At 64.6% G+C, this 19127-nt stretch overlaps 7 protein-coding genes across 7 annotated transcripts; 2 read left to right on the plus strand and 5 right to left on the minus strand.

Moving 5' to 3' along the window:
- Positions 1-532: 532 nt before the first annotated feature.
- Positions 533-2954, minus strand: EMIHUDRAFT_451033 (hypothetical protein; the record flags this gene model as incomplete). The annotated part of the gene is made up of 10 exons (XM_005772347.1): positions 533-721; positions 859-929; positions 1232-1346; positions 1425-1472; positions 1646-1718; positions 1786-1823; positions 1904-1985; positions 2156-2238; positions 2278-2690; positions 2888-2954. 10 exons carry the CDS (start codon positions 2952-2954, stop codon positions 533-535), a joined length of 1179 nt encoding a protein of 392 aa, XP_005772404.1.
- Positions 2955-4387: 1433 nt separating this feature from the next.
- Positions 4388-5334, minus strand: EMIHUDRAFT_43444 (hypothetical protein; the record flags this gene model as incomplete). Its single annotated transcript, XM_005772348.1, has 3 exons — positions 4388-4702; positions 4757-4831; positions 4942-5334. Coding segments are annotated over 3 exons (783 nt in total), but the record flags the coding sequence as incomplete, so codon positions are not given.
- Positions 5335-5598: 264 nt separating this feature from the next.
- Positions 5599-6890, plus strand: EMIHUDRAFT_435945 (hypothetical protein). The gene is made up of 2 exons (XM_005772349.1): positions 5599-6243; positions 6327-6890. Exons 1-2 carry the CDS (start codon positions 5639-5641, stop codon positions 6541-6543), a joined length of 822 nt encoding a protein of 273 aa, XP_005772406.1. The 5' UTR covers positions 5599-5638; the 3' UTR covers positions 6544-6890.
- A 104-nt stretch (positions 6891-6994) lies between these two features.
- EMIHUDRAFT_208716 (hypothetical protein) lies at positions 6995-7910 on the minus strand (the record flags this gene model as incomplete). Its single annotated transcript, XM_005772350.1, has 2 exons — positions 6995-7664; positions 7765-7910. 2 exons carry the CDS (start codon positions 7908-7910, stop codon positions 6995-6997), a joined length of 816 nt encoding a protein of 271 aa, XP_005772407.1.
- A 2279-nt stretch (positions 7911-10189) lies between these two features.
- EMIHUDRAFT_102000 (hypothetical protein) lies at positions 10190-12370 on the minus strand (the record flags this gene model as incomplete). The annotated part of the gene is made up of 4 exons (XM_005772351.1): positions 10190-10717; positions 10821-10921; positions 10994-11087; positions 11675-12370. 4 exons carry the CDS (start codon positions 12368-12370, stop codon positions 10190-10192), a joined length of 1419 nt encoding a protein of 472 aa, XP_005772408.1.
- A 2586-nt stretch (positions 12371-14956) lies between these two features.
- EMIHUDRAFT_435949 (hypothetical protein) lies at positions 14957-16906 on the plus strand. The gene has a single exon (XM_005772352.1). The coding sequence runs from the start codon at positions 14997-14999 to the stop codon at positions 16395-16397; it is 1401 nt and encodes a 466-aa protein (XP_005772409.1). The 5' UTR covers positions 14957-14996; the 3' UTR covers positions 16398-16906.
- On the minus strand, positions 16885-18069 carry EMIHUDRAFT_451036 (hypothetical protein; the record flags this gene model as incomplete). The annotated part of the gene is made up of 6 exons (XM_005772353.1): positions 16885-17008; positions 17089-17123; positions 17206-17356; positions 17423-17494; positions 17585-17803; positions 17887-18069. The coding sequence occupies 6 exons, from the start codon at positions 18067-18069 to the stop codon at positions 16907-16909; spliced, it is 762 nt and encodes a 253-aa protein (XP_005772410.1). The 3' UTR covers positions 16885-16906.
- Between the last annotated feature and the right edge of the window lie 1058 nt (positions 18070-19127).

Here is a 19127-nt window from a genome sequence, read left to right on the forward strand (position 1 = left end):
CCACTCTGCGACGTACCTCTCACGTCTCTGTGCCGGCATGCGTCGAAAAACCTCACATGTCTGCTACCTAGTCTGCGCGCCGATTTCACTTTTCGATTGAGAACGGCCGGAGTGCTTTCTTGATCTTCTCTTCATGCCAGAGAGTCTGCGCCGTGAGAGGGGCTTTATATTCTTTCTTTCCGATTTTTTTGCTCACACCGATATTCCCGACATCCCGAGCATCATCGCATCTCGTCATCACGCACGCCTCACGCCTCACTCACCGCCACACCCCGCTCACAAGCCCGCCCTTCCTCACACGTCACTCACGAGGACTGGTCTGCGCGTTCGCAGTCAGCTGCACGGCATCGTCCACGAGCACATCAACGTACCTGCAGCGCACACAAGCAAGGCGGCGCGTGGGTGACTGCACGTGGCCTCCTCTCCCCTCCTCCCCGCCAGCTCACCAGCCCCCTCTCGGGGCGCACGCTGCTCTCACGACCTCCGCCCCGACCACCTCCACTCTCGGTCAATCTCGGTCGATCTCGGCGAATCACCTCGCGAGCTCCGCCCCCATCAGCTCGCGCCACTCGGCGTGCGCCGTGCCGAGCGCGGCCGCCGTGTCCGCCTCGAAGTCGCGCCTCCTCGCGAGCTCGACGCCCTTGGCGAGCGCAAAGTCGACGCCGATCCTGCGTTGGGGGCGCATCAGAGAGCCCATTCGTACGAGGGAGGACAACCGTGCCTGCTCGTCGGAGTGCATCCAGCATCTAGGACGCCGGTCCCCACGCCCGCACCAACCGCAACGCCAACCGGACCCGCCGCGGCGCCCGACGCGGCGCCCGCCGCCGCCGCCCCCGCCGCGGTGGCTGCCTTGGTCACAAAGGGCGCGGCGAGCTTGCCGGCGAGGGAGGAGCTCGCGACGGCGCCCCCGGCGGCCTTCGCGGTCGCCCCTGCCGCAGCCTTGCCCGCTGCTCCCGCGGCCGCCCCGGCGGCGGCGCCTGTCTCGGCCAATCTCGGGTCATCTCGGGTGTGATCTCGGGCAGTCTCCAACAGCCTCCTCGGAGCGCGGTGCCCGCAGCCTTGCTCGCGACTGCGCCCGCCGCGAGGGCAGCCGCCGAAGTGAGCCTAGTGCATGAAGCGGTGGGAGTGAGGGTGCGGCGGCGGCTTCCCGCAGCCGAGCCTCGAGTCCAGTTTCGAGGCGGAGAGCTGCATCTAGGCGCAGCGAGCCCCGCCGCAGATCTGTCGTGCGCACCGGAGAGCTGGCTCGCCGCCGCGCGCGCAAAGCGCCAGTCGACGGCGAGCGCCGCCCTCCCCTCTCCGCCGCCAGTGTCGAGGTGGGACGTCTGCTCGCGCAGGAGCGGCAGCGCCTAGGCGGGCAGGGCGAGGGCAGGGTGCGGTATGGTCCGCACACCGAAGTGGCTCCTCGCCACTCATGAATGCAGCGCCGCTGCGTGCGTCGCCTCGACCGTCGCCACAAAGTCGGAGCGCGCCGCCTGGCCGGGAGAGCGCAGGGCCGTGACTCCGGCCACCCTCGCGCGGGAGACGCGGCAAGGTGGAGGCTCTGCCACGGCGCATGCCCCCCTCTGTGGCCGCTGCGGCCCCCTCTCCGTGGGTGGCAGGGCTGTGGGTGCGGCGTTGTGCGTGCGGGCATCCGGGCGCGGCACGCCTGGCCGGCTCGCTCAAAGCCGCGCCGCAGCGCCGGCTCGAGCACCGCCGGCCGCAGGACGAGCGCGAGGTACTTGTCGAGGACGGCCTGCGGGAAGGGTCCGAGAAGGGTCCGAGAAGGTTCGAGGAAGCGCGAGGTACTTGTCGAGGACGGCCTGCGCTACCGCCTCGCCCGCCGCCTGAGAGGAAGGTTCCGAGACGGGTCTCGGGAGGAAGGCATAGCCCTCACCCTACCCCTACCCCTACCCCTACCCCTCACCTCGCGCGCGCTGAGCGAGGAGGGGAGGGAGGCGGCAGCGGCGACGATGCCGACGCGGAGCAACTCATACGCCGTGCTGTACCTTTGGTGTGAGTACAGGCGATGAGGCCCAAGAAGCAAGTGCGACCGGACATGAGGAGCAGTGCCGAGGTCGGAGGTTGACGGGTGTGAGTACGATGGAGGACGGCCGAGGACGCGTCTTCTCGGGCGCTAGAAGAAAGCAGAGGGATGACATTGTCTGGGCTGCCGCACCCGTAGTACCAGTCTGCAAACTTGCGCACACGATCCGCGCCATGCAGGTCGCTCAGCACCGCGTCAACCTCGAGCGCCAGCGCCTATCTCGTCCTCGACATGGACGCGTCCCGGACTGTCACCGAGTCGGACTTTGGCAAACAGCACGCCTTGGCGGCGCGCTCCTTCAGCCCGCCGCGCGCCTCGTTGAGGGCGGCGACCTGCCTGCACGCAACCTCGTCGAAGAGCTCGCGGTCGAGGCTGGCGACTCGCCTGCTCCCGTCCACCTCCGTGTACGTCACCTGCACCACCTCCTTCGCCTGCCGGGAGACGTCGAGCGATGCCCGCGAGCCGTCGGTGCCTATCAGTGGTGGAGTTGACGACGTGCCACCCACAGCCTCTCTAGCAGCAACCAGGAGCAAATGTCGCAACACGCCTGCAGTGACGTCCGTGGGAGACCAGATGGCAAAGCGAGACACGAAGCCTCCTCCAGCGATGGCGGCAGCGACTGCGGAGCCGGCGGCGATTGCGCCACGAAAGCCCACGCGTGCTGCGGCTGCGCCCGAACTATGCCGTCGCTGCAGTAGCGGGAGCGATTTGCAGGCAGCGCGGCAGCCGAGTGGCAGCGGCCGACGCAGCGTCCGACCGATAGCCGGCATGTACACTCGAAGAAAGAATTTAAACAACACAGGCTCTCTCACAGCGAAAGAATTAGGCCGAACGTCGGACGAGCGTCGCCCGCGACATGCGCACGTAGCCCGACAACTTTCAAACGCTCTGCAAGCCGCGGGCGGCTCCAACTGTCAATGTCGTCTCGCATTGCCGGTACGCGGGCCTGGCTGCTCTCTCTCTCTCCCCCCACTCCCCATCAAGACTGAGCCCCCGGTGAGCACGGGCTGCCGCGACCCTTGCCGTCCCCGCGCACGCAGGTCACCATGGCTGCATCAGAGCTGCTTTGTCGTGCGCACTCGAGCAGCGCGCAACGGTCGCGCCCACCTGTCACCTCGCCTCGCCGGCTGCATCCCGCTCGCGGCGGTCGCCACCATCCCTGGGTCACCGCCACTGCCCCTGTCCCTGCCGCCGCCGTCGCCGTCCGATTCCTCCCCGCCGCCCGGCCTGATCCGCGGCGTGCAACGCCCCCCACGCACAAACATGGGCACACACCTCGGCATCGCCGACCCCCCAGCCCCCTGCCGCCGCCGCCGCCGTCCCTGTCGCCCCCGCTTCCACCCACTTGCTTTACTGCCGACTCCAAGCGGGAGGCAGCAAAAGCACGCAGACAGAACCCTGAGAACGTCGCCATCGTGTAGCAGGCAGGCCTGGCTAGCCGCGTGTTGGGGCGTAGTGTTTGTGTGTGTGGTGTACTCTCTCTCCCCACTCAGTGTATAGTGAGTGAGCAGCGCACGATAACTGAAAAACTCGAAGCCCTGGGAGCCCCTCCCCTACTGTTTTATACCTTTCGCACGACACACTGGCACGGGACTGGCGTGCACTGGCAGAGAAAAAGAATTTTAAGCCGAACTCGTGCAGTGGGGACCCCGTCCTCCTCCCATCCCTCGTTTGTGTTGTCTGTTTTTCTTTCTTTCTTTTACACTGCTCACTGGGGGCACGGGACTGGCGCGCACTGCCACTGGCACTAACAAAGAATTTTACAATGCAGCTCCCTCTTACGACTGGAAAAAAATTCTTGCCGTCCTCCCTTTCTGTTTTCTTTCTTTCTTTCATGCGGGGATACATGAGCACGGGCAAGTGGCCCGAGCCCATCCTGACCGCTGTACGCTATGACAAGGCAGCGCTGCGGGCAGGGCGCGACATCCGGTCCGCCAAGGAACCCCTCTCTCTCAACGACACAAGGCCAAGCTCTTCTTCTTCGAGCACCTCCTCCTTGTCTTTGTTGCTTGTCGCCGCCGCTGCCTCCTCGCTCCCCGCGCCATACTCGGCCTCGCACGTGGGCTCGAGGCACGGGTCAAGCGGCAGCGAGTTGCCTGCGGGACGTGTCGCGGGGCATCTCAGTGGACGCGAGACTGGCTTACGGGAGGGCTCCAGGGGCAGCTCACGATCGCCCTGCACGGCGTCTACCATGCGGTTGACCTATTCAAAATGCTTCAGCCGGCGTCAGTAGACGATGCTGCCGGCCCTGCAGTCGCCGCTCGGGCGGACCACCACGAGCAGCTGTGCGCTCCGGCGCGTGTCGTACAGCTCGTTCTTGTGCGGCGTGTAGGTTCCCGTCCAATCCCAGCAGAGGCCGCCTCTGGATTGAGGGTACAGGACCATAACGAGGTTGGCCTCTGCCCACGGGTTGAAGCCGGCGTGCAGCACGAGGGCCGTCGAGCCGATCGCCACCACGCTCGAGGAGCAGCCGTGGTACACGACGTGGAGGCGGCAGACCCCGCGACCACTCCTGCAGCCCCGCGGCAGGTAGAGAAAGGCGTGCGGGCCCATCCCCATGTCGGCGCAGGATGCGTTGGCCGGGAAGTAGGGGCTCTGCTTGAGCCGGTGCAGGCGCCTCGAGGGCGCGGGTACCGCCGGAGAGAGCGCGCCGAGGAGGTGGGCGAGCATGTGCCCGGCCTATGAGTGTGCTCCGAAGCAGTATCGGGGAGGGGCAAAGAGAATAAAGCGGACGAGCTTGTGCCCCGCCATGTCGTAGCGGCAGTCGTTGAGGTAGGGCGCCCCGAGATACCAGCAGGCGTTGCACTCCTGAGGCAAGGCAAGGGCCGGCCGTTGGACGGCGGACTCGTCGGGGTGATGAATGATGCAGGGCGGGTAGGTGGTGCGCTGCCACGCGCCGAGCAGTTGGCACCGGTTACGAATGCATGCTCGGCGCCTTCCACTGTTAGGCCCACGACGCGCTCTGAGAGCAGCTGGTAGAAGCCGGCGGCCGCCCGGACGGTTGCTGGCTCGACGATCGTGTCCCACTCCCCGGCGTAATAGAAGATCGGCATCTGCCGCAGGTTGGTGGGGCTCGAGATGTCGCCGCGCTCAAAAGCAGAGGCGACGAGGGCCGCCATTGCATGAGAGGCCGTCGAGTTGGCGCAACGCTGGTTGTAGTCCTCTGTTGACTTGTTGATCAGGCGGCTGCACCCCCACGAAGCGGCCTGGAAGTGCCCTAGGCCCGCGACGCGGTCCGAGAAGGCAACAGCGTGCTGAGAGGCCATCGACCCGCCCGAGGAGTGGCCGCAGACGGTAAAGATGGAGGACGCCGCAGGCGCGCCGCTGGGGAGGAGGGCTCGCATTGCCACATTCACCTGTCGGCGGCTTGGGCGCCGTCGCGCCGCCCCTGTCGCCCTCTTAGCTCGAGGGCTGGCGACGGGTTTGATGTGCTCGCGACAGCGCGCGGCGGGGCGAGGACGTACGTGTGTCGGTAGAGCACCCGACTGCGAAGCACCCGTCGCTACTACCCTCGTGCCCCCGAGGTCGAACGGTACTCGCCGGGCCAAGTTTTTTGCCGACGATTTTTGAGACGCTGGACAAGGTCAAAGCGATTGCCAACCTTCTCCGGCTGAGATGCCAGCCCATGCCAGCGCATCGGTCGGCAACGTGTTGTTTGCGACACTTGTCGCTGCCTCCTTGACGCACGGCATCGGTTCAGTCGGCCACTTCAAAAGCTGGTGGACGCTCTCCGCATTTGGCCAGAACTGGGACGCCGAGGGTTTCTGCATCGCGCACAAGGGCACCGTGTTTGACTCTCACCTCCTTAGCTTGTACGGACAGATTGTTCTCGCGGCGGTCCTCTACGTCGCAGCTAGCAAGTCGTCGGCCACCGGCCGAACCGAGCTCGCCGTGGTGAGTGGACACGCTGAGTCGGTGCTCAGCCATGGTTTCGGACACGGCTTCATCTACCTCATCGCAGATGAGCGCGGGGGTCTATCGCGCGAGCAACCGCTCGTGACAGCGGCGACGCCGCTACTCATTGCCGCCGCACTGCTCTTGATCTCAGTTTTCTTCTTCTGGAACCTCTTGCAGCGCACCAGCTTCCCGCCGTTGCTACGCGCCGCGCAGGCGATCGTCGCCGCGTTCGTCATCCCCACCATGCTCCCCACCATCATGGTTTTTGGCATCACTGGGGCGTTAATCTTTGGCAATCTCCATCTCGATCTGTTGTGTCACGGGCGCGCCAGCGACGGAGCACAGACAGCTCAAACCTCGCGAAATCTCTCGACCTTTCACCCCGTCTCCAATATGTTGCCTGTAGGCTGTGTGGCAAGAAAGATCGCTTCTACGCGCTGTACGGCGCCTTCCAGTCCGTCAGCATGATCGCGATGTGGGCCGAGCCATTGCTCTGCGACTCTTACCTCGTGCGCTTTGGAGGCCATGCATTTTTCGACTACTCGATTCCGCTGGGCTTTCTCGGCTACCTGGCAGTCGCGTCGTCCTTGTCGCCCCGCGAGAAACAGGTGAAGGCCGCGTAGTCCGGGTGGGAGGGGCAAGTTGTCCCAAAACGAGAAAACCCCGAGCCTGTTTGGGGGAATGCACAAGATCGACGTGCGGAGCGGGGCGGTGGTGTCGCTGAGCGGCGCGAACGCGGGCCTGGTGCTGGTGCTGGCGGCGGTGTATGTGCTGGGCTGGGGGGCGATCCGGCGCGGGCGGGCGAGGAGAGTGGCGAGCAAGGAAGCAAAGGGCGATTGAGGTGATTGAGAGGCACAAGTCAATCCTCACTCTCACGATTCTCCTATAGAACGTGACGTGTACGTGACGTGTAACAAGGCAAAGAGAGCCAACAGCTCCGGCTTGATTTTCTTTTAGACTTAGCTGACAGCGTCGGCATCGGCCTACTCCCACGCTGGACACGCATCCTGCGAGTCGGCGAGCAATCGCGTAACGAGAGGGGCTCCGGCTTTTTCTGGCTTTTTGACGACGTTTTTATTCTCCCAGTCCCGCCGTCCTACCCCTCTCTCCCACTCCGCGCTTTACCACCGTCCGTACAAACCGCCTCTCAGCCAGAGAGGTCTGCCGCTGCTCATCAACATCGAGGCCCGAGGACGCAGGCTGTTTGCCATGAAGCCGCACGCGGCCGCGCACCACCCGCTGCACCCCATACTCCTCTGCCTCCTCATCCGAATCAGGCAAGCGTTCCTCGGGGTCGTACTCGCCATCCTCCTCCTCTGGGGCGGCCGGGTCCCCATTTGCTCGCCCCGCATCACGCACCTTATCTAGCACCTTCGCTCGCGCCGCCTCGCCGCGCCGCGCGAGAATGCTCGCAGCTGCCGACCCGATCTGCTGACCGGCGCCGGCATCTGGCTCGCACGATCTGCGCCCTCCACCGGAATTCGTATGCAGCATAGGCACCGGGTCTGGCAGCACCGGCTCAACGCCGCGCCCCGCGGTCGGTGCAAGCAGGGAATGTTCCCGCTGCTGCTCTGCTGCAGCCTCCAGTCGCGGTGCGGCCTCCGCACTCTCGGCGTTCGCCTCTCGCCCTGCTGCAGCATCCGTGCCCATCTCTGACAGCCGTTTGCCGAGCGCCTCCTCAAAGCATGCGAGAATCTTGTCGCTCGGAAGGCCAGTCTCGAGCACGTCGTCGGCAGCGCGGATGCTCGCCCGCAGGGCCGCCGTCCGTCGGTCGAGGTCTTAGCCTAAGCACGCTTTTCTCGCCAAGTACTATCTATATTCTTTTGCTTATATTCTCGCCAGACCATCTATATTCTCGAGAATATTCTCGAATATTGAGAATATTTTCCCCACGCGAGAGGTCAGCGGACGCCAAAAATCGCTCTAAAGTAGAGGTTTGTGCTCCCAAACCGCTCAGGAACGTCCAAAACTTAAAGATTTCCGTCTGCATCGACCCAAAACCTACTGTTGAGGGGGCAAAAGAGCTGCTTCGAGAAGCTGTAGTCAAGACCGTTATAGACGCCGCGATGTAACGTCGAGAATATTCAAGAATATCTTGACACTCGAGGTCAACCAAGGTCAAGGACTGAAGAAATCTCGTAGATTCTTGAGAAAAAGCCGCGCCGGGGCATCTATATTCTCGAGAATATTCTCGAATACGAAAGTGCGCGGGACCATCTATATTCTCGGAGATATTCGAGAATATTGTGCTTAGGCCAATCGAGGTCTCGTATTTGTTCTGGCAGCGTCGGCGCCGGCCTGCTCCCACGCTGGCCACGCATCATGCTGCGCTTCGCGAGCAATCGCGTAACGGGAGGCTCCCTGGCTTTTTGTGGCTTTTTGAACGGCTTTTTTGGATTCTCCCGCCCTCCCACCCATCTCTTGGATTTTTTTCAGTGTATGTAGCTCTTACGAACATACCCTTTTCATTTCGCGAGTAAGAATCCACCCTGGCCTGAACTTGAGTTCCTATTCACCAACTCATGTGGAGGCCGCGACAAAAATATATTTATTTGCGTCCCGGATGCGTCCACTCGATTCGTTCGTCGCACGATATGAAACAGAAACCTGGCGCGACAACAAGCGCTGCGTCTATATGCAGGGCTTCTTCCTCACGACCACCGACGACGGGCCCCTCAACGCCTCGGAGTCGCTCTCGCTGACCGTCCAGGACGAGCTTCGGGACGTCACTCGCAAGACCTTGGAGCGGCAGCGAGAGCTCAACTCGCTTCGAAGGGAGGTTGCGCGCGAGCGAGCGAGGTGGCGTCTAACAGGGTAGCCTGTAGAGTGCTTTGAGCTACATTGCCCCGAGATCTGCTCCGCAGGGCAAACACCGAGGTCCTCTACTCCCTCAGAGCCGCCGACGCCGCCTCGATCCGCGCCGCCGCCGACCGTCGCCGTGGCAAGGGCGATGCGCTGCGGTTAGTGCAGGTGGCACCGGAGGATCCGGAGGCCGTGGCGCACCAGTCATCCATCATCAATGAGAGGCTGAGGCAGAGCTGCGGCGCAGCTCCCGGCCCGGCCGACTGGAAGGTGCTCTTCTGCGCTGGGCTGCGCCTACCCCACGCAGACGCGGCGCCAGTTAGGTGCAGTACCGAGTCGGGCGCCGATGGTCGGCTCTTTTATCGCCAGTTTGTTCGCCTCCTCCGTGCCGTGCTCCACATCTCACCGGCCGAGCTTCCGCGGCCGCAGCTGGATGCGCTGTGGCGCGCCATTGACCAGGCCCCGCCTCCGGCCGGGCGGTCCCTGAGGAGAGGCACCTGACACGTCCTCGACACTGTGTCTAGGATGCGCTCGGCTTCATCTCGCGTGGCCAGTTCTGCGGCTTTATGCGGCGGGCGGCAGGCACGGCCGGCGCTCGCCGGAGGAGGCTCGCCGAGGAGCGGCACGCACGTTTGGAGGAACGCGTTGCCGCCTACGTCGCCGCGGAGAGGGAGGAGCTGGAGCATGCGAGGTGTGCCAGCAGCTAGCCGAGAGCCGTTAGCTAGGCCAGCTCTTGATCCTCCCTGCTCGATTGCCCCTCTCGCAGCCGTTTGCTCCGCCGACGGACGGACGCAAAGCTTGCCGAGCTGAGCAGCAGGGCCGAGGCGCTCCAGGCACAGGCAGGGACGGCGCGGGACTGGGCTATGAGCTCGATCGCGCGCGGCGCGTCCTTCCCCCTCGTGCCAGTGCCACAGGTGACAGCTCTGAACCTTCCTCCTCCACGGCCGCGCCTGCCCCGCGCAGCACCGACTGCCGCGCACGTGCGGCATCGTACCGTGCCGATGGCACTTTCCGACACCTCTCCTCGAGGACCGGCTTATGGGACGAGTTTACCGGCCGGAACGCTGCAGCGGGGAGGGGTGGCAGCGGCGGCGGCCACAGCGGGGTGGGGTGAAAGCATAAGGCAGGGGATGAATGCGCCGCTGCCGCCATCGCCGGTGCCTCTACACCAAATCAGCCGTCCGCCGCTATTCCAAGCGGCATTCGAGGCAGCGTTCGCCGCGGCGGCGGCGGCGGGCTAGAGCACTTTGAGAGTTGCGCTGTTTGTTGTTGCTGTACCGCTGTGTGTGCTGTGTTAGAGAGTGGCAAAAGGCAAAGTACACACGAGAGACGCGCCGACGTGCTTGTGTGTTGTGTCGGTGTCATTTCGTTTTTTCTTTTTTCTCGACTGAGTCACTCCGACTGGCTATAGATCACCAACAGATGGAGAAGCCATCCCTAGGGCACACTGACGTCACTAAAGTAAAATCACGCCCTCTCAAGCGCGTTGCGCACGCTCGCGTTGAACTCGGCGGGGGAGAACATCATTACCGAGTGGTCGCCCAGGCTGCTCTCCATCACATCGATGCTTCCACCGAGCCGCTCCGCCATCAGCGCGCAAAACTCCCATGGCACCGCCGCGTCATCCGCCGGACAGATGAATGTAATTGGGCCCAAGAACTTTTCGCGGAGCTCGGCGTCTGTCTTGGACTCATCGTAGTAAATCTTGAGCATGGGATCCTCCGCGGAGCGGGGAGGCGGCGCCATGCATCCCATCTCCTTGACCTGCACGTTGGCCTGGTGCAGCAGCGTCCTCAGGTTCCACACCTCTGGCGCCTTCTTCATCCACAGGTAGCAGCCTGCCTGCAAGCGCCCATCCATGTCGACAAAGGGCCGCGCGCGCAGCGCGTCGTCCGAAAGCCGCCCCTGCACTTGCGCGAGCAGCTTGCTGTAGTCGAAATCCTGCTTCATCCCGCCAAAGTTCCAAGCTTCGAGAAAGTCCTTTTGCAGCCGGTCCTGGGGGTGCACGCGGCTCTTCGGCGGTGGGAGGTGTGCCATGTGTCGCTGAGCGGCTTGCGTCGAGGCGTGTTGCGGTGGCGACACAGGCGGGAGTCGGCACCTCAGCACTCTCCGAGAAGAGGAGGCCAAAGGTCGTGCTAACCATGACGAGCGCCGTGACGCGCTCGGGGGCAGTAAAGGCGGTGTGCACGCCCACAGTGCCTACCACGAGAGAAGCATATACGACTCAGACTGCAAAGCGGTGCTCTCTGGCCCTACCTATCAGTGTCCCACCTCCAAACGAGTGGCACACCAGCGCCGTCTCCTCCACGCCCTCTGCGTCCAGGACGGCGAGCAGGTCCGCCGCAAAGTGCGCCGCACTGAAGACCTGTCCGGCAGGTCGACGGAGGTGACGGGCTGTCGAGGAGTGCGCCACTCTACAAGTCGGCATCCTGCACGGGGTCCTCAGCGTGTATGCGAGAGCCACCCCAGCCCCGCATGGAGATCATGATGCAGTAGTACGCCTTCTTGCTCAGAGGAGCCGACGACTCCGGGAGCCCCGGGGCGTGGAAGGGCACGCTGGAGGTCACAAAGCCTGGCGTGTTTGCCCAAAACGTAAACGCATTCCCTCCAGCGCCGTGCACCCAGGTGATCACTGGAGCAGGGGAGCCGTCCTCCGCGGTCTTGGAACCGCACGTAAAGTACTCGAGCGAACAGTCGTCAAGTTTGATCACCGGCATGCCGCCTGTGGTCGCTGATGTGTGATTGATCGCGCGCCGCCGGCGAGCGGCGAGTGTCGAATGCGGAATGGGGACGGACGCGCGGTGAGCGCCGAAAAAGTCGCGAAAAGCAGCCCTCGAAGGCCCACTCTGTCTCTGAATGTGTCCACTTATCTCATAAAAGCGAGACGAGCTGTCGATTTCTTGCGTAAAAGAAACAAGTTGGTCGCTGCTACACAGGCTCCCCCGCCTCCACCGGCCTCTCCTCCTGCGAGGGCTGCTCCACCGGGTGCTCCTGGTGCTCCTCCGGGTGCCAGGTCTCGGAGAGTTCCAGCCCGACGAGCTCCTCCGCCAACCGCTTGCTGTCTCGCCGGTCGCGCGTCGGCCCCGCAGCCGACGTGTACGCGTCCCCTTTCGGGCGGCGCTTGCGGCGCGCCCGCTCGACCACGACGCCGATCCGGCTGAGCGGCAGGTAGAGTCGGCCCGGCTCGGTCGAGGAGGTGCAGAGCACGCCGTCGACTCGCAGAGAGATGGAGGGCACGCGCGGGTCCTCTGGCGCCGCCGCCACCCGCTGCACCTTGACGTCTGGCAGCGCGTTCCCGAGCGCCGCAGTCACCTCTGCAGCCAGCGGTGCAAAGGCGGGGGCGTAGGCGAGGACTGCGCGCACGCGCCGCCCCTGCATCGTCTCGTACTTTGAGAGAGTGAGCTGCGGTGCGACCGGAAAGGAGCTCGGCGGCGGCGTCTGCGGCGGCGGCGCAAGCGGCGGCGCGTCTGCCGCCAGAGGCGCTGGAGTGCGGAGCGGCGGCGGTGCGGGTGGGCTAGGCGTGATAGTGCGCTCCTCGATCGTATCCGGCGGCTCCGAGACGCAGCGCGGGCCGCCCGCAGTGTGCGCTCGCGGCGGCAGGGGCGAGAGCAGCAGTGCGTAGGCGGCGGTGAGCGTCAGGGAGAGCATGTACTTGACTCGATGTCGCCCGGGCTGCTTGCACCGCCCAGCTGCCCTTCCGTCGGAGGATAAAAGAATTTTGATGTCCGGGCGGCGGCTTCCGAGGATAAAAGAAACTTGCGAGGCGTCGGTGCTCGAAACCTTGTGCTGTGGGCGGAGCCGGCAAGGCCGCTTCAGCTCGGTCGAACGGTACGAACGATCCCGTGACGAACGAACGCGTGAACAAACGCCTTCGGCAACACCGAAGAGAAGGCCCGCCGCCTAAACATGGGCTGCAAGGCGCGCGGGCAGCCCGGCCAACCCTTCTCCCACAAGACCGGCCACGGCTACGTCAAGGCGCATCGCGGTTTCTACCACGACGCGATCTTTGTCAAGCGCAACAACTTCAACCTGCTGCTCCACACGAGACGTTCGGCGGCGGCTTCTCGCCCACCGCCGTTCTCAAGCTGCGCCGCCTCGCGCGCAAAGTCGCGCGCGGCAGCGTTGACCGCACAGCCTACTCGCCCAAGTACTCGCTCTCTTTTATGTCCCACCATGCAGAGCGCATCTCTCTCTCTGTTGTGCGAGGCGTGAACCGCGCCATTCGCTCTCACCTGGCAACCCTGTCTGCACGTCTCGCGCACGCGTGAACAGGGCTCCAGGCCCCAAATGACGTGTGAGTGTTAGAGTTGTTTGGTATTGCTAAAAATCTAACGCGTGGGAGGCGGTGGCGCCGATGGCGACGGCTCGGATCCATCTCGCAGCTGCGGCGCTCGACGGCAAGCTGTACGCGGTGGGCGGCTACAACGACGACGACAGCTGCCTCAGCTCGGCTTGGTTTTCAAAAATCTCTCTCTCAGCTCGGTGGAGCGGTACGACCCGGCGACGACTGCGTTGGGGAGGCGCTGGCGCCGATGGCGATCGTGCGGTTTGATCCGCCGGCTTGTGCCCGTTCACAGAGACCGAACCGTCATTGCGCATTCCGATAGTGTGGGTCACCGGTTAACGCAAAAAAGCGCGCGCGTGACTGGAGAGTGCGTCTAGCGCTGCCGCCTGCCCACACTGACACGCAACGAGTGTGGCTCCACACCCGCAACATTTCAAGACCCCACATCGAAGATGCTCTCGTCCTCGTCGTCGTCCTCGTCCGCCTCTGCGCGCGCGCGTCCCGTGCCCCCAAGTTAAAGCCGTAATAGGGAAAGGAAGGAAAAAGGACATCCACTCGACACCTCGAGAGCCTCGAGAGCGTCACCACCCTTGTTGTGCCAGTGTGCTGTGAGAGGTGTGAGTGAGTACACACACACACAGGTAGGTAGGTAGAATACTGTTGAGAGGCTTGTATTTTAAGAGTTCTTCTGAAAAACGGCGTTTTGGCCGCGGGGTACATCTCGCGGGGTAGGAATTATTCCTACATCTTGGACTGGATGCTGAAGATTGCCTCGCTTCTGCTCGTCGCTCTGTCGACGTCTGCCCTGCCGGTGCGTCGCTCCGCCCAGCCGCACTTACTCACATGCAGGCTTGAACTTACACGCACCACACGAGTGCGCAGGCAGAAACCGTCGACGACATCAACCCAGCCGCTCGCGGCCTCGCCTTCGCGCCCAAGCCCTCTCCTCCCGTGCCCGACGTGGTCGACGACCCCGCCTGGCTCATCGCCACCTCTGGGTTCTGCTCGAACCTCAACGTCGTGATCAAGGAGCGCGACGTCGGGGCGAGCGAGACGGAGGGCGACACCGCGGCCCACTTCATCGCCGACATTGCCTTCAACTACTACCCGCAGACGGCGGTCAAGTTCACCGATTTCCCTCACCACCTCGCGAAGACCATCGAGGGCGACGCGGCTGAGGCGGACGCGCTGGTCTCGAGTGCGTGGGACCACAAGAACATCGCGCTGCTCGAGCCGACGTCCTCGTGCGGCGCTGGCGACCAGAGCAGTCAGGCGTGGGGGATCTCGGTCTTCAAAGTGGAGGAGCACCGCCACTGCACGGACGGCGAGACGGCGTGGGAGGGACATCCTTGCGTCCACTACTCCGGCTACGTCTCGGCGGCTACGTCCAACTTTGTCAACGTGAATGAGGGCCGGTTCGTCTGCCAGCTATTCGTTGACCCTTTTTTAGGCATGGCACTCTGAGCGCGCCATCGCGCCCGATACGGCCGCCCTGGCCCTGCGGACCTTCCCAGAGAGCTTGGCGAGGCTGTACAGAACGCCGAGAGGATACTGGGCAGGCTGCCGTCGAGCGACGAGCCATGCTGGCTCGTCGCCGGCAGCGAGCTCGATCGAAGACCCGCTCCGAGCTTCGCCGAGCCTGGCGGGCCCGCCCGAACGCCCGCGGCCGCAGGCAAGAAAGGCGAGCTTCCTGGCGTCTCTAGCCAGCGCTCACATGCATGCCAAAAGGCACAACATGCCAAAAGGCACCTCGCAGCGCGCGAGACACGACCGAAGCGGTACGCTTCGGCGCCGTGAGAGCAGCCGGTCGACGTGGGCACCAAGCGCGCGGCCGCCGGGCGCCTTCGCACCGACAGGGGCGCCACGGCAGTAGAGAGCACCTCTTACCGTAGTAATAACGAAGGCGTTGAAAAAAGAAACTGCCGCGTAACGAATTCGTGTACCCGCCTGAGAGGCTCAGGTTTGCCCTTGGCGGCTCCTTGCGACCGAATGCTGCAACCTCCGATCTCCACCCCCTCACCAGCCAAGTCCTGCCCCGCCGCCGCTCCCGCCGCCTCGCCAGCCAAGTCCTCCTCCTCCGCCGCCGCCTCGCCCGCCAAGCCCGAGGGCGGCTCGCGACGCCGGTGCAAGGACCCTCGCTATAAGACCGTCCTCTGCAAGAACTTTGTGGCTGCCGGGAAGTGCCCGTACGGCAAAAAGTGCCAGTTTGCGCACGGTCAGAACGAGCTGCGTGAGCGTCCTCCCATACCGTCCTCCCCAGTGGCACGAGACACGGCGGCGACGCCTCCGCCGCCCGCCTCTCCTCCGGCACGGGCCTCGGTGCCCACGACTCCAACCTCGTCACCGCCGACCACCCCGACGACGAGGCCTGGAGTGGTGTACGTGCCGATGACGGTCCAGGTCGACTCGGAAGGGCAGCCCATCCGCAAGGCGCCCAAGCCCTTGTTCCTCCCCGCCTTTGATAGCCGCTTCTCGCCGCCGCCGCTCGCCGCCGCCGCCGCCGCCTCGGCGCCCGACTCGCCGCTGTCGCGCGGGCGGCTCGGCCCCTCCTCCCCGGTGCCGACCGCCCTCACGCCGCCCGCCCGCCCGGTCGAGGGAGGCCGCTTCCGCCCCTTTGCCGAGCGGAGCGGCTGGCCGTCCGAGCCGTCTCTCTCGTTTCGCGGCTCGCCAGAGCTTGCGGCGGAGCACCGGGCGGCGGTGGCGACGCCGCTGGCGACGCCGCGCGCGGTCTACGCGCCGCACAGCGCGCTCGCCGCCGTCGACTTGGGCTCCCTCTCCCTGACGGAGCGAGTCATGTACATGGACAGCGCCGCAAAGGGAGCCGGCAAGGAAGTTGGCGCGAAGCCGGCGGGCAGCTCGTGCAGCGCCGTCTGCAGCGGGCTCGGAAGCCCGCTCGCAGCGGCGGCGCACGAGGGGGCAGGAGGCAGGGTGCCAAGCTCTCCGCTCCCCCCCGGACTCGCCTTCTCGGGCGCCGCCTCGTGGGGCGGCGCCGCGACGGCGGCGGCGACCGGCGAGTCGAACCTGCAGGCCGGCGGCCAGGTCGGGCGCGAGGCGGACCTGCGTGTGAACCGCTCGACTGGCCGCGTCGAGCTGCAGTCGGCGGTGTCTCGGAAGGCGTCCTTCAACACGAACGCGCTGCGGAGGCAGCTCTCCCTCGTCCTCGACCACGGCGATGACACCGACGAGAGCCGCGCCGTGCCCCTCCCTGCCGACCACGAGCAGAGCCGCCCCCAGCACGCACTCTTCGGGCGGAGATCGCTCGCCCGCATGGCGGAGGCGGCGATGGACGCGGCCGCGGCCGAGCCGGTGGTGTCGCCCGGGCGGACCGCCGCGCAGGGAGGCCTCCAGGTCAACGAGGGCTTTTGCCTCGACTCGCCGATTGTCGCCTGAGCCGCTCCGGCTCTGCTAAGGTGTCGGGCTCTGACGCGGCGTCACTCTGGGTCGGAGTCCACTCTGGTTCGGGCGGGCGGGGCCTGGCTCGCGGCCCGCGGCGGCGGCCGCTCTCCTCCCCTCCCCCCTCCCCTCCCCTCCCCCTTGATGCCGCCTATTCTGTCCATCGCGGTCTATTCTCTATTGACGCGCCGAGTCTCTTATCTCCACGCCTCGCCTCCCACCTCCCCTGTCCATTGTGTTCCGTTGGCGTGTGCGTGCTGTTAACTCGCGGCCGGGCCAGGTCGCGCGAGAGGTCTGCTCCGCAAGAGCACGGACCCTCTTTGGCCTGTGTGGCTTCCGGTGGACAGTGCGCCACTTGCTCATGTTGTGTGTAATATATTGGTGCAATTTGGGAGATGTGCATAACCATATGTGCGTGTATTCGTTCGTGTGTATCCGCCGTGCGCGCCCGAGAGGGCGGGCGTTCTATTTTTTGTGAATAAGTCCTGTGTATACACTTTCCTTCCTTACCGCGCTCCGCCAAACCGCTCTTGCAGTGCCATCTGCGCACCCTTTGTGTCTGGCAAAGCGCGAGCGCCTTGCCTCGCCAGCGGCACCTCCAGCTCCACCTAGCACGGCGGCACATCCCGCGCACCTCAGAGGACACGAAAGAAGCGCGCATCACAATGGACGCCTCTCTCAGAGTCACCCGCTCGCCGCTCGCATCGAAGCACTCGTATGGGCCTAGAGCGAGAGGGAGGTGCACCGAGAGAGCTCACAGACAGAGTGCTCGAAAGTGCGGCGGCTCGCGGCTCGTCGCTTCAGCCTGGGTAGAGCCGCGCCACCCCGCCCGTCACCGCCGAGAAGGCCGACATCGGCCGATAAAAGTACGCGTGCGGCAAGAGCCCGTTGGACAGCTGCCCGTTCACGACGACCAGGCCGGCGGCCGAAGCGGGCGGCTCGACCAGCGCCGTCGCCTACCGCAGTCGCGTCGGCAGTCATAGCGCTGCCAGCAACCCGCGGCTGTCACCGGCGCGGCTCGCCGCGTCCCACTCCTCGTCCAAGACGGGCGACACCACCACCACGACCTTGTCGCCCGCGCAAATCTTGAGCGCCTGCGCACGCAAGCCCGCGCGTCACCCAAAAGGCGTGTCTCTGTCTCACCAGCGCAGAATCATGTCCAATTCTTGACCCGCGCCATGCGCCTGCTTGGCGTCGCGCAGCGATAGGGCATCGCCGCCGAGTGCCGCGCGCGCGCCTGAGCTGCAACCGACCAGCACCGGCTCGCCGTCACACACGCTGCTGTCGGCCAGGCGTCCGCAGAGCTGCAGCGCAAACCGCGCGTTCGCCTCGTGCACCTTCTGTTCCGACGCCGCAGAGCCGTCGCTGCGCGCGTTGATGCTGGCGATGGGCGGGAAGTCCACCTAACGGGAGAGGAGGCAGGCTTTCAGGCCGCCGCCAAGACAGAGGCGCTGATGCCACGCGCTCCGAAGGTCGTCGCCTCCACTGCCTTCTCCGTCTCCAGGCTCTGCAGCACTCCCCGAACCGCCGTGTCGTAAAGGTCTTGGTAGGACGAAGGCAGGCCGCCCGAGACGCTCAACACCGGCTGATACACGTCAGCTGGGTTTGGCGGCGGAGGCGGCAAAAGTCGAGCAAAGAAGTTGGCCGTCGGTGGCGGGACGCGAGGCATCGGTGGGCGAGGAACTGCGGAGCGCCAGCCCTCGGCGACGGCGAGGCAGGTGAGGCCAACAATGCACATCACACCACGCAGGGTTTCGGCTCCTAGCCGATAGAGGGACTGCCGCCGCCAAACCTCAAAACAACTCTCTCTCTCTCTCTCTCTCTCTCTCTCTCTCTCTCTCTCTCTCTCTCTCTCTCTCTCTCCCAAACCTCCCGCCGAAGTGAAACAAGATCCCCAAAAAAACAAATACCAGAAGGCCAGCCAGTGTGGACAGACCCCCTACCCGGCTAGGAGCACGGGCATGAAAAGCGAACGATAGAGTCGCTTTGCAGGGCCCTATCTATGGGCCAAAAACAACAACTACGTACATATCTGGGAGGGGCCAGCCAGTGTGGACAGGCCCCTATCCCGTATCCGGCTAGGAGCCCGGGCCCAGGGTTCCAAGTTTTGCGGGGTCCCAGACCCGGCTGGGCCAGCGTCGGCTGGTCGAAAAAGGAAGGTACGAAAAGGGTGGGTATTTGTGTGTGTGTGTGTGTGTGTGTGTGTGTGTGTGTGTGTGTGTGTGTGTGTGTGTGTGTGTGTGTGTGTGTGTGTGTGTGTGTGTGTGTGTGTGTGTGTGTGTGTGACGTGAGGGTGAGGCGCTTGCGCCCATGGAGGGTAGGGGCGCATGCGTAACGACGCTGCTATAGAGATGGCAGATCCAGATGCCTCTCGGGGCCCACGCCCAGAGATAAAACGTCTGATGCCATGCGTGACCTAGTGTAGTGTCCCCAGCGATGGTCGTGTCCACGCGGGAGTCAGGTGTGGTGTGGACGCGAGCTCCGCCGTGTTCACGGAGGATGGAAGCAACCGATATGGCGAGTCGCATGGCGAGTCGAGTTCTCAAGTCGACTCTGGGCCGGCGCGGGGGCCCCAGAGGGTGTCCATGCGGGGGGGAGATGGGGTCCCATGGCCCGCCGCAGGCGCCGATTTTTTGATTTTTCTTTTTCGCGATTTTTTACTTGTTTTCATGGGAATTCGGCGTACTTGCGGCCATGCTATCACGCCTTGCGACAGCCTGTCGGCGC

The sequence above is a fragment of the Emiliania huxleyi genome, assembly GCF_000372725.1.
Source record: "Emiliania huxleyi CCMP1516 unplaced genomic scaffold EMIHUscaffold_36, whole genome shotgun sequence".
Lineage (NCBI taxonomy): Eukaryota > Haptophyta > Isochrysidales > Noelaerhabdaceae > Emiliania > Emiliania huxleyi.